The sequence below is a fragment of the Stylophora pistillata genome, chromosome 5, assembly GCF_964205215.1.
Source record: "Stylophora pistillata chromosome 5, jaStyPist1.2, whole genome shotgun sequence".
NCBI lineage: Eukaryota > Metazoa > Cnidaria > Anthozoa > Scleractinia > Pocilloporidae > Stylophora > Stylophora pistillata.
Window position 1 is genome coordinate 13,536,216 of NC_142523.1, and position 12,571 is coordinate 13,548,786.

Here is a 12,571-nt window from a genome sequence, read left to right on the forward strand (position 1 = left end):
GATGGACCTGTAAACCACAAGAAAAACTAGAGATCAAATTTTCTTCTTCCACAGCTAACAGGAGACAGTAGTAGGAATGAAAAGTACTTGTACATTTGCACACAGAAGTACGTTTCTTACAGAAAATTTCTTTAATCAAATTAAACAAGCCTCTAAGAAAAAATTGCTAAATTTAACTCTACTAATCACAAGGCATAATCTTTGATATTTGTTTCATAAGAAGCCTTTCTATAAATGATGATTTATTCTCTAAAAAGGCACTAAAGATGACAAAACAAGACGAACTCAAACATTTTACTGAATAACGCCTTTCAACTGTTTCTAATTCAAACTTAAACGTTAAAACACTACTTTGATCTTGTTACAAAAGTTACTTTATAGTTGATGTTGTTCCTTTAATTAGGCTAATTAAAACCTTTAAGACTAGAAAATTTTCTGTAAATCGAGATAAAAAAGATGCTTAGGCTCTTTTAAGCTTTAAAAAAGAACAGCAACAAAAAACAAGCAAAAAGTAACGCCTGCAGTACACGCGGCTTGATTCCAGCGGCAGCATTGAAATATTTCAGTCCGTCGCCGGTCTTATCTGGCACGCCATCGCATGGATTATTTCCGGTCGCCCCAGGGTCTCGATTGTCTGAGCAAAAAGGATTGTAGACACTGAGAGTCATGTCGAAAATTTCCTTGCCACTGGGTGGGTAGTTGCAGTTAGAATCGATCAGGTTTTTCAAACACTTCTTTGCTTCAGCATATCCTCTGATAAATAAATAATTCACAACGATTACTACTGAAGAAATGTAAAGATTAGTCCTCTAATGACTGAGTACATTGTCAACGTTGGGTGAGCTACCCCCTGTAAAGAGAGGCAAGTGTTCGGGCTCAGGTTTGCGCATTGTGTTGAGTCACTGAGGAAAATATTTCAGTCTCTCACTAATTACACCCACCCAAGAGTAAAAAAGGATACGGGTGAACGAAATAACGAGACTCGTCGGGGGAGGGGAAGGATAAGGAGCGTTTAGTATGACGGACCCGAATCTTAACTGAGGGAAAATCAAAACGAACGAAAATCCAATGGTACCTGATCAAGAAATGGGAGATGGGAAGAACAAGATCACATTGAAGATAACGTTGTAGCGGGACTACTTTTAATTAATGGGGGAAAAAATGGGGTCAGAAAATAAGTTGGGTTTCATTGTGTTTCTTAACTGTTACCGGTTTGGAAAATAGTCTGTCTTTTTCCCTCTTGATGTGAAGTTGTGTTCAGTTTTAATCATGAAGGTATAGAAAGACCACAACATGGTCACAGCATCAAGCTCTTCTGGATTGTATTAATTTTTCCCCACCCAGTCCCCCCTCCACAATTTCAATCCACTTCCAATCCAAAGACATGAAAGACATAAGAGGCATGTTCATTCAGTCAACTTACGAGCAAAGAGCAGGATCTGATTTGTCCTTGATATATTTTTGTCGAAAGGATCGCACACAAGTGTTTGCATCATTGTTAAATGATGCGGGACAAAACGCATTGTTTGGTGGCATCTCGAGTTCCAAAAAACCTTTCTCGCAGAAATCTTTTTCCATGAAGGTGGCGTTAAGACCCTGTTTGATCGCGCTTTCGGACAGTAAATCTCCCATACAGACCTTCATGACGGCGAGCAAACAATTTTTCAGCTTGGTGGTGGCTATCGTGCTGTACGAACAGAAAAATCTCTCATGGTTAAAAAGTCAAGCAGTGATGCTCTCTTTGGTTTTTGTTTTTTGTTTTTCGTTTTTTGTTTTTGTTTTGTTTTTTTGTTTGTTTGTTTTTGTGTGTGTGTGTGTGTGTGTGTGTGTGTGTGTGTGTGTGTGTGTGTGTGTGTGTGTGTTTTGGTTTGGTTTGTTTTGTTTCTTTTTTCTTTTTTTTCTTTGATTTCGATTTTGATTTATTCATTTTTTTTTTTTAAACGGTGCAAAAAAAAAAGGCCTTACAAAGTTCAAACAGAAGCAAAACCTGACGAAAACAAAATCAAAAGAGCCAGGTGAAAAAAGGAAAACTTACAAAAGGCAATAACAAACCAAAAAGAAGCAAGAGAAGAGTGAAGCCTACAGAAATGAATCAGACCCGGCTAGAAAAAAACAAACAAACAAACAGATAGCCCAACAGATATATGGCAACAGCCGTTTGGTATTTGACAGGTATTTGGTATTTGGTGCATTCACCACTCCAATCTCCTTACCCGCAATCTGCCTTTGGGTCTTTCTGGAAAGCTTTAAGAAAAGCGGTACCGCATTTTCGAGCGCTGCAGAAGTTCTCCTTGTAAGTACAAGAGCCCACATTAGGAAGGGTGCCATCACTTCCGACGAGAAAAACTGTATAAAATGGAAGGTAAAATAAAAAATAAAAAAAAAAAGATTGAATACAGATTGAAAAGCAGTTTAAAATAGTTGATTACTTATTAACCAAGGTGATGTTATCCCTGCTCATGAATGGTGTTGTTCTGGCTCATAGTAGTTGGTGGAGCTTTTGTAATCGTTACGGTGGCCAATTTACCATTTCAACTTTGTTGATATATTCAAATTATTTCGTTACTCCCACCGACGCAGCCCCAAACAGTTTCTTTAGAAACTACCAACCTTTATTCATTAATAAAATAGCTGATCGGGACTCTAGGATTAATTATTATCGCAACTGGCAAACGAAGGCAGATCACTAGGCAGGAGTCTGGTCGGAATCCGGCTCAGCCAGGTTCCAGGTCTTCATTCGGGTATTTATATCCATACAGCCGAAGAGACAAAATTTCACATCTGAAGAGTTTCATTTCTCACCTGCTTTCAGTCTATTGGCCGAAATAAACTAAGTTTTGGTTTCTGTGTGGCATATACTGAATAATTATTCACCTCAGTGTAGGTAAAAGAACAGGAGATTTACATCCATCTCGGTGAGTAATTGTGTACTATTCAGTGAACTGAGCAGAGCGAGTAGTTAGTAATGTGATCAATGACTAAAAAAACCACTGACGTCCAAAGGTAATAATACGTACAGTCTAACCATTCTTTCTAACCTTTATCTTGTATCAAAAATACTAAAAAGACTAATAGGGCTTTAAAATCTGTTCAAATGGAGCGTATTATCCATATCTTATTTACATCTTCCGCCATGGCGTAAGGAATAATTTATCTTCAAATATTGGGGGAATTTTTCTTTTTCCTACTGTCCTTTCTACATGAATGCACATTGAAGCTATTTTCCTATCTGGATCCAGTTGATCCTTCCACCTCGTGAATTTGGGGGACATTTAAGGACGCTTTTTTTAGCACCAAACACTCTTGAGTCTCAAAACATTTGTCAGCCATAACTGAGTTCCCTCAGATAGACCCAGATAACATTGTCTGTCACTGGCATGGACTAAATATAGATCGGACACAAAAGTCACTGCAACTTGTGGAGAAATTCCTATCAGCACTTTTGCGGTGTTGTGAGACTCATAGGACAAAAAAGGGAGATGAAAACCCCAGTTCAAGTCTAAGATCACTATGGTAAGTAAGAAGATATTAAGTCCAGCCTAATTTTTTCCACCGTTTCCTTTGATGCCCGGATTGGTAGCAAGGAAATTTAGTGCATGTGAAATTGACCCAAGAGATGAATATCTTAATTCACTCTTTTTACACCACTCAGAAAAGTTAAAAGGGACCTTTTCGGGTATACTAACTCTTAGTTGTTGCACTGTAAAAATAGAATCATCCATCGGGAGAAGAGTACGCTTTTCCCCTTCGTTTTTATCTTTTTGTCTTCTTGAGAGCAAATCCGTGCAAAAATCACTCATTGCCTGGCAAAGTTAAAAAACTGAAATTCGCTTTTCTTTTGCATACCAGAAGCCTTTAGAAAAGTTTAAAATTGTTGTGTACTTTTTTCCTTGAAAAAATTATTTGTTTTCGATCGAAAACACGAAAACGTTTCGTGTTCAGTCCCAGGATCGATTTTGGCGACATCAAACAGATTTAAAATAGGTCATGATTCACTCGACTCGCGTATCAAATATCAAAACAACTGCGCTGGAAAAAGCTATCATAGTTCCAAGTTGTTGTAAAACTCGTCACAGTCTAAGCACCGTGATTTCATAGAGATTAGATGAATCCCAGTATTCAAGAGAAGTCAAAAGCTTAGGTGTTGCGTAAAACGGTAGGCGAAAAACAACGATAATTTTGAGCGTGTGCCTTTGTTTAGAATTTCGCAAGATTACGAATGACAATACTAGAGTTGATGATCTTTCAAAATATGTAAAGTTTAGTTTGGGGAAATGAATTTGGGATTTTTAACAATTCATTGAAAATCGTGAAGAAAGACATAAAATTACGACTCCGATGCATATAGCAGAGTAAATAAAATAACCTTAACTCAAATATTATATTCTTAGCTGTTTGTAAGAGTCCAAAGTTTTCCTGGTTTACCGTTTTCCCTATTCTGCGGTCTCCGGAAGTTTGACATCGGTACCGTCGCTTTGTGTCGTGGCTCCATCAAAACGTTTGCAATTTGTGTTCCTTGTGCGCTTGATACGACGTGTTGGTGTTGCGAAAAAATTCATTAACACACTGATCGAACCGACTAATGAAATCTTAAGTTCAGAGTTTTCTATCATCGATCCTGTTCAAGTTCCTATAGTTGATCCGCCGGCATTTTTAAAATTTACTTTCCTGTTAACATGTATTTTCAGACTTTTCTCAGAGTAATCGGGAGATAGCAAAAAGGAGTCATATTTTCCCCCTTTATTTCGGTCAGTGATTTCTAGGAAAGGAGTAATTTAAAATCGTGTATTGGAGTACTATTTCTCCCCATCTTTTCGATCAGAGATTTCTAGGAAACCAGCCTTAAAATCGCATTTATGGACAATCATTCTGCACGTTCTTACTTCACTTCGGGATCCCGTTTGTTTAATTCCAGCGTAGAATTTATTATCTACAATAAGAATGTTTTAATGACTGCTGTCTTGTATTTATAAATTGTAGGTGACATTAACTGAAGTAAATGTTCCTTTTGAAAAGCATAGAATAATTTTTTTTCTAAGAATCCTGAGGCATCATCTCTTTCCGCGAAGTGCGCGATAGCTTTTTGAATGATGACTACATAAACAATTCAAAGAGAAATAAAGCACAGTTTCCTTTAATAGATTCCAGGAAACGAGATTCTACGAAAGTGGTTGCCTCATAATAAATCAAGGAGGAATTTTCGTTTAAAAAAGGGTCATAGCGTGTGTAGTGCTTTCTTCGAAAGGGGCACTAAATTCTATCACATAAACAAGATAACTGCTGCTTCTCTCCAAAAATTTTAGCCTTAAGTGACATTAACACAAAGAAGATCCATTTTTTCCCCCTGAACAAGAGGGTTAAATTCAACTGTCACGAGCTTGCATGACAGTTGAATTTGTTCATTGGGTTAGGGGAAAGGAAGTATGCAGTCTCTCTCTATAATTCGATATTTTGAGGTAGCAGATTTCTCTTTAGATCGCTAATAAACTATTTTACCAAGAATTTATCTTTCTCGCTACTTACTTTTGATTTGATGTAATATATGTAATTAGATTAACCTCAGTGATACATGTTTATTTCCCACATTGAGAGTACGAATGTGAAAGGTGAGCTACGAAGAAATTGCTGAAAACTAAGCCGGTTTTGATCGTGGCTACAGCGGCAGGCTTCTCTGTTGATGATAAACCTCACGAGTGAAATTAAACAAACGGTAAAATGAAGCACTTTGAAAATTTGAGAATATCATTTCCAAGTTGAGGTCAGTGTATTTGCATTGTTCTTTACGCTTTTTGAGTTGCCAGGATTTCTAAAACAAAAACGATTTTGTTTTTGTTACATGGTCACACATACACGAGATGGCGTGATTGTATGTATTCGTTGACGATTTTTAACAAATTTTTAAAAATCCCACATTCCTTTCTCCAAAGTAAACTTTACATATTTTGAAAGATCGTTAACTCGGGTGTTGTCATTCTTAATCTTGCGAAATTCTAAACAAAGGAACACGCTCAAATTATAGTTAAGTTTCGCCCACCGTTTTACAAAGTACTGTAAAGCCATAACTTCTTTACTTCTTTTGAAAACTCAGATAAATCTAATGTTTATGAAATCATGGTGTTTAGACCATGGAAAGTTATACAACAAATTGGAACGATGACAATTTTTTTTAGAGCAGCAGTTTTGACAAGCAAGTCAAGTGAATCATGACTAATTTCAACCCTATTTGCACGTGTTTGGGGTCGCCAAATTGTCACTGAGCCTAATTTGAAAACGGCTTCCATCGTTTTTCTCAGGAATTAAAAGATATTTCAAGGAATAAACTACACATGGCATTCATATACTTACTAAAGGCTATCTACATTCAAAAGACGGGTAAATTTGATTCTTTTCAGCTTTGCCGAAAATTTGCGATTCTGTTTGATTCTTGCACGGATCTGCTTTTGAAGTTCGTAATTTCGAACTCCAGCAGTTCAGCGACAAACAAACGCTCTCGCTCCTATCAAAAGAGCTTGAACTCTGCATAATGTTCTGTCCAAGTATAACACTGAATATCGTCATCTGAAGGCTTAAATTTGTCAAATCCAATCTTAATCTTCATTAAACATTAGCTCACGCAATGCAAGTGCCGCAATTTGTCTTCTGAGTGTGACAGAGTTCATTGAAAATACTATCTCGATTTCCCTCCTCTCAGAATGGCTCGTTTTTCTCGATCTCCCTTTCTCGATCTTCCCTCTTCAGAGGGAAAAATGGATCTTCTTTGCGTTAATGTCACTTAAGGGTAAAATTTTTGCTGATAAGCGACAGTTATCTAGTTGATCTAATAGAATTTAGTGCCCCTTTCGAAGAAAGCACTGCAAACGCTATGACCCTTTGTTAGACGAAAATTCCTCCTTGAAATATTATGAGGCAACTACTTTCGTAGAATCTCGTTTCCTGGGAATCTATTAAAGGAAACTGTGCTTTATAGTTCTTCGAATTGTTCATGCAGTCATCATTCAAAAAGCTATCGCGCACTTCGCGGAAAGAGATGATGCATTGGGATTCTTGGAAAAAATAATTATTCTATGCTTTTCAAAAGGAACATTTCCTTCAGTTAATGTCACCTACAATTTATAAATACAAGACAGCAGTCATTAAAACATTCTTATTGTAGATATTAAATTCTACACTGGAATTAAACAAACGCGATCCCGGAGTGAAGTACGAACGTGCGGAACGATTGTCCACAAATGTAATTTTAAGGTTGGTTTCCCAGAAATCTCCGATCGAAAAGAAGGGGAGATATATTACTCCAATATGCACTCTCTTGACCGCTTAAGGAAAGGTCTGAAAAAATATGATAACAATAAAGTGAAATCTTCAAATGCCGGTGGATCAACGAAAGGAACCTAGCCTCCAACTTTGTGAACAAAATAGTAAACTGAGCGAGATGGATAACATGCAGTCCACGCTCCATAGCGACGCAAATTCTACATATTCTGTTTTTTTTTTACGGGAAGCTATTAAAGCAAAACTTTTCTTGAATTGTTTTTGCAGTCATCATGCAGAGGCCAATCGCCCAGTTCGAAGAAAGCAATGAAACTCAAGTATTCTTGGAAAAAGATCTTTGTTGCTCACTAAAGGTAGCTTCACTTCAGTTAAATTCACCTTCAATTTATAGATTCAAGACAATGTCATTAGAACACTCTTTCTGTAAATAATAAATAACATGTTGGATTAAAATAACGTGAGTAACGTAACAATGTTCGAAATGATTGTCCAGACAGGCGATTTTAAGTGACTCCTTTCCTAGAAATCACTGACCGAAATAATGGGGGAAAATATGACTCCATTTTTCTCTCTCCCGATTGCTCTGAGAAAAGTCTGAAAATAAATGTTAACAGGAAAGTAAAATTTAAAAATGCCGGTGGATGAACGATATGAACTCTGCTAACTTTGTGAAAGAAAGACATGGAACCCTGACGCTCCAGGGTGACGAACATTACACATATTCTACTTAAGAACACTGGACACTCGATGGAAATTAGAAACGAAGCCACCAAAAATATCGAAAGCATTCAAATGACTGAAAAGTCAACATCATTATTACTTATATACCAATGAAACAAATATCACATCGATAAATTCGACTGAAAACTATGGTCTATTTGCTTGCACGTAGTAAAAGCTCCTATTTGAATTATGTGCCCATCCTCAAACGCTTTGCGCCCAAAACACAACCCAACAAGAATACACTGAGGCGGAATTGATTCCAAAGGAAAATGAACTTACCAAAGGCAAATAAAATGCTGAAGAAAGCCATCTTGATCCTATTCGTTGTGGAATTGATCCCCGCTCAGACTGATATGAGGGTCTTACCCTTTTTATGCGTCGGGTTGATTCACATGTTTGAGCTTCCAAAGTAATCAGATCCTTGTGTTATGCGCAAAGCAAAGGTTTCTGGGTCACTGAGTGGCAAACGTTGCAAGTTGCGAGAAGGAAATGTGTGGCGAGGTGTTGTTTTGACGTCCGACAAAACGGTTTTGGATAGAAGTCAACGCCATTTCCCCGCAGTTTTGTCGAACTGGATTTTGGCGATGTTAATATGAATTATGAGTTTTTCTCTGGATTACCAAAAAATCGGTTATACCGATAAACTTCTCTCCTTGCGTAAGCTAAGGTTCATTGTGAAATCGTCATCCAGTAATGGTCTAAATTATTTTACAAAAATTAGCTAAAGAAAGATAATCTTGATGTTTGTTATGCTAGAAGCCCGACTATAACTGAATAATGATTTTTTCCTCAAAACACGAAAGAAAACAAAAGACAAAAAAAGTAGTGCAAACAATTTAATGAAACACGCCTTAGAGTGAAAAGTACATTCCGAAACCCTTTGCAAATAACTAGCTGAAATATTTTCAGGAAGCTCAAAAACGAGTAAAAGTGCTTCACGAAGAATTTCAAGAGGCCTCAAATAAGCTGACAACGTCCCTAATAAACCTCTGCCAAAATCCTTGAGCTGTGCATGACTTTCTATTCGGCAAATGTGAATATCGTCATGTACGTGAAGGATTGAATTTTTCGAATATAAATTTTAATCCGTACTCAACATAAGATCACGCCATGCAAGAGCCGCAATTTGTTTTCCCTCTTGCATTTGGTAAGATCCGAAATCGCGCAGAACAAAAGAAAGGTGAAAAGATTAAAGAAAACGCGTTTACAACAGAGGGCATACTTACTTCGTGATAAAAATCACCAAAAGAGGGCTAGCTGGAGAAAAACATCTTGCCGGTCATTTTAGTTATTTGAGAACCGTGACCGGTAGTCCAGTTCAAGAAATTTCTAAGAGTCAGCATCAACGGCTCTATTTTCGGGATTGCTTAGCAGTTCCTCGTCAGCATATGAAGAGGTTCCTTCCATTTGTTAAATTTTTATAAAAATTTCTCTCACTACTTTTGCAGTGTTGTGAGATTCATGGGACAAAAATAGAGATGAAAACCGCAGTTCAAGTCCAAGATCACGATGGAAAACTATTTAGTCTGGGCTTATTTTATTCACTGTTTCCTTTGATGACCAGATTGATAGCAGTCATGGTAAATTTAGTGTAGGTGAAATTGACCCATGAGTTAAGAATCGTTAGCCTGAGGCTAATACACTGATTTTACACTATTCTAAAGAGTCAGAAGGGCTTTTTCAGGTATATTGACTCTAGTCGTGGCACTGTATAAATAGATTCATCAATCGGGTGAAGAGTGTACTTTTGCATCTAGTTTTTTAATAATTGTCTGGTTCAAGGTTCTTCTTTTTAAACTTAACTCCGGTAGTTAAGCGTCAAACAGGCGCTTTCATCTCCATCAAGAGCCTTGAACTGTGCATTATTTTCTATCCAAATATAAATATCATCATGTGAAGGCTTGAATTTATCAAATCAAAATCTCAATCCTTACTCAATATTAGATCACGCGATGCAATTGCTGCAATTTGTTTTCTGAGTGCGATGATTTGGTCTTCGTGAAAGGATTCATTAACAATACTGTCTCGATTTTCCTCCGCACATATTGCCTCATTTTTCTCAATCTTTCTTGGAGTATTTCTCTGCTTTATTGTTTAAAAGGGGTCTTCTTCGCGTTATTTTCACCTAACGGGGAGATTTTGCAGAGAAGCCTCAGTTAGCTCGTTGTTTTGGTATGATTTAAGGCCTCTCTCGAAGTGAGCACTGCACAGGCGATCACCTTCTGTTGAACGAAAATTTCTCCTTAAAATACCATGAAGCCACCATTTTGGTACAATCCTATTTCTCGGGAAGTTATCAAAGGAAAACTGCACTTTATGATTCTGCGAATTGTTTTTGCAATCATCATGTAGAAAGAGATGGCGCTTGAGGATTCTTGGAAAAAACTACTCCATGCTTCCTGAAGGTACCTTTTCTTCGAATCATTCTGAATGTCAGGTATATTTCAAGGAACCAAGACAATGCCATCAAAACGCTCCCTTTGTAGATAACGTATTTTATCGGATCTTTCTCAAAGCACTCGAGAGATCTCAAAATGGAGTCATGTTTTGCCCCTTCTTTTTGGCAAGTGATATCTAGAAAACGAGTCTTAAAATCACATGTTTGAACGATCATTTCGCACGTTTCCACCTTACTCCCATTTATTTTAATCCATCATACAATTTGTTAACAAGAAAGTAAAAATTAAAAATGCCAGTGGATCAGCCAAAGTAATCCAGCCAACTTTGTGAACGAAATTAGCAGCTGAGCGAGTTAGTTCGACGCTCCAGGTCGACGAACATTATACATATTCTACTCATTTCTTGGGAAACTTTTAAAGGAAAACTGCTCTCTATGTTTCTTTGAATTGTTTATGCAGTCATCATGCCTGCCAAGAGCTATTGTGCATTTAGCGGAAAGAGAGAACGCTTTGGGATTCTTGGAAAAATACTCTATGCTTTCCAAAGATACCTTTACTTCGGTTAATTTCACTCATAATTTATTGAGCCAAGACAGTGCCATTAAAACACTCTTTTTGTAGTTGACAAATTGCATGGAGGATTTAAATATACGGGAGTGAAGTAAACACGTGCCAGCCAACTTTGTGAGCGAAATAAATAAGTGAGCGAGATAGCTAAACATGCAACATCGACGCTCCAGGGCGACGAACATTGTACGTATTCTGCTCAAGTAAACTTGACATTTAATGAAAAATTAGAAACGAAGCCATTGAAAATATCGAAATCATCAGACAGACTTGAGGGTAGTCAAAATCATTACTTATACACGAATGAAACAAATATCACATCGAAAAATTCGACTGCAAACTAAGGTCTATTTGTTTGTACGTCGGGATACTTTCCCCTAATTTGAATACCGACCTGCGAATGCTTTGCTCCCAAAACACAACATAACAATAACACACTGAGAATTGATTCCAAAATTATGTAGATTAACTTACCAAAGGCAAATAAAATGCTGAAGAAAACCATCTTTATCCTGTGCGTTGTGGAATTGATCTCCGCTCGGACTGCTGTCTAACGAGAGTCCCACCCTATGTAAGCGTCGGGTTGAGTCAAATGTTTGAGGTGCCACTGATCGGATTTGTTATGCGCAAAGCAAAGGTTTCTGGGATCACCAGGTGTCAAAGGAAATATGTGGCGAAGGGTTGTTTTGACGTCCGAAAAAACAATTTTTGATAGAGGTCAACGTTTCTTCGCCGCAGTTTTATCAAAAATAGATTTTGGCAAGGTTGATACGAAGGAAGTGTACGTTATTGTCCAAATAACCGTGAAATCGGTTATTAGATATACCGATAAACATTTCTCCTTGCGGTCAGAATTTTTTTCCTAGTTCTGCGCAGCGTTCATGCAATATTACTTATCTGTTTCTTTTCAATCTGGCAAGCGAGACGTAACAAAGATGTGATTTTTCTTTTCTCTCTAGAAAGATAGCACGGGCCTTACGTAAAGTTTGCCATAATTTTACATCGAATAGCCCATTTCCGAATTACCCTTGGCCTCATTTTCAAAACGAGTCCTGGTGCTCATCCTTTCATATGATAATAATTTTTCTTTCACATGCAAATTAAACTCATTTTCACAAGAATGGATGAGCACCAGGCCTTGTTTTGAAAAAGAGGGTAATTCGGGATTGGGCTATTCAAACAATCATTGTAGAGGATACACTGATCAGAAATTGTTTCCTGGTTTTTCGCAGCGCTCATGCAATATGACTTTAATGCTTTTTTTTTTTTTCAGTCGAGCGCGTGGCACGTAACGAGGGTGTGAAACGTGGTAGATGAAACGCGTCAGTAAACAGGATTTTGCTGACACCAGTCGGTGTGCGCACTCTGATTGCGTTGCATCATTGTCGTAAAACAAAAATGAGTCATTTGCATCTTGACGCGTTAGAGTGAGCATCTTTGGTGGCACCGAGATGCGACGTGGATTGTAACGGGGATTCACTGTCTGTTGCTTTTCCTTCGAAAGTTAGAATGTTTGACGGGCCTGCTCGACTCCTGCCATTCCTCCGTGACGAATTCGTTCTTAGGAGGCAACTGAAATTATTTAAAAAGATTCGAAACTGCAATCTGCCTAA

At 37.6% G+C, this 12,571-nt stretch overlaps 1 protein-coding gene across 2 annotated transcripts; it reads right to left on the reverse strand.

The window, feature by feature from the left end:
* Positions 1 to 108: 108 nt before the first annotated feature.
* On the reverse strand, positions 109 to 11,591 carry LOC111324844 (uncharacterized). 2 transcript variants are annotated; one of them, XM_088761257.1, is made up of 5 exons: positions 11,433 to 11,532; positions 8,272 to 8,412; positions 2,214 to 2,346; positions 1,424 to 1,687; positions 109 to 753 (listed from the first exon to the last, which is right to left on the reverse strand). In XM_088761257.1, the coding sequence occupies exons 2-5, from the start codon at positions 8,300 to 8,302 to the stop codon at positions 471 to 473; spliced, it is 711 nt and encodes a 236-aa protein (XP_088617383.1). In that variant the 5' UTR covers positions 8,303 to 8,412; positions 11,433 to 11,532; the 3' UTR covers positions 109 to 470. The 2 variants fall into 2 exon arrangements, with proteins under 2 accessions (XP_088617383.1, XP_088617382.1); XM_088761256.1 differs by lacking the exon at positions 8,272 to 8,412 and having other exon boundaries at positions 11,433 to 11,591.
* Between the last annotated feature and the right edge of the window lie 980 nt (positions 11,592 to 12,571).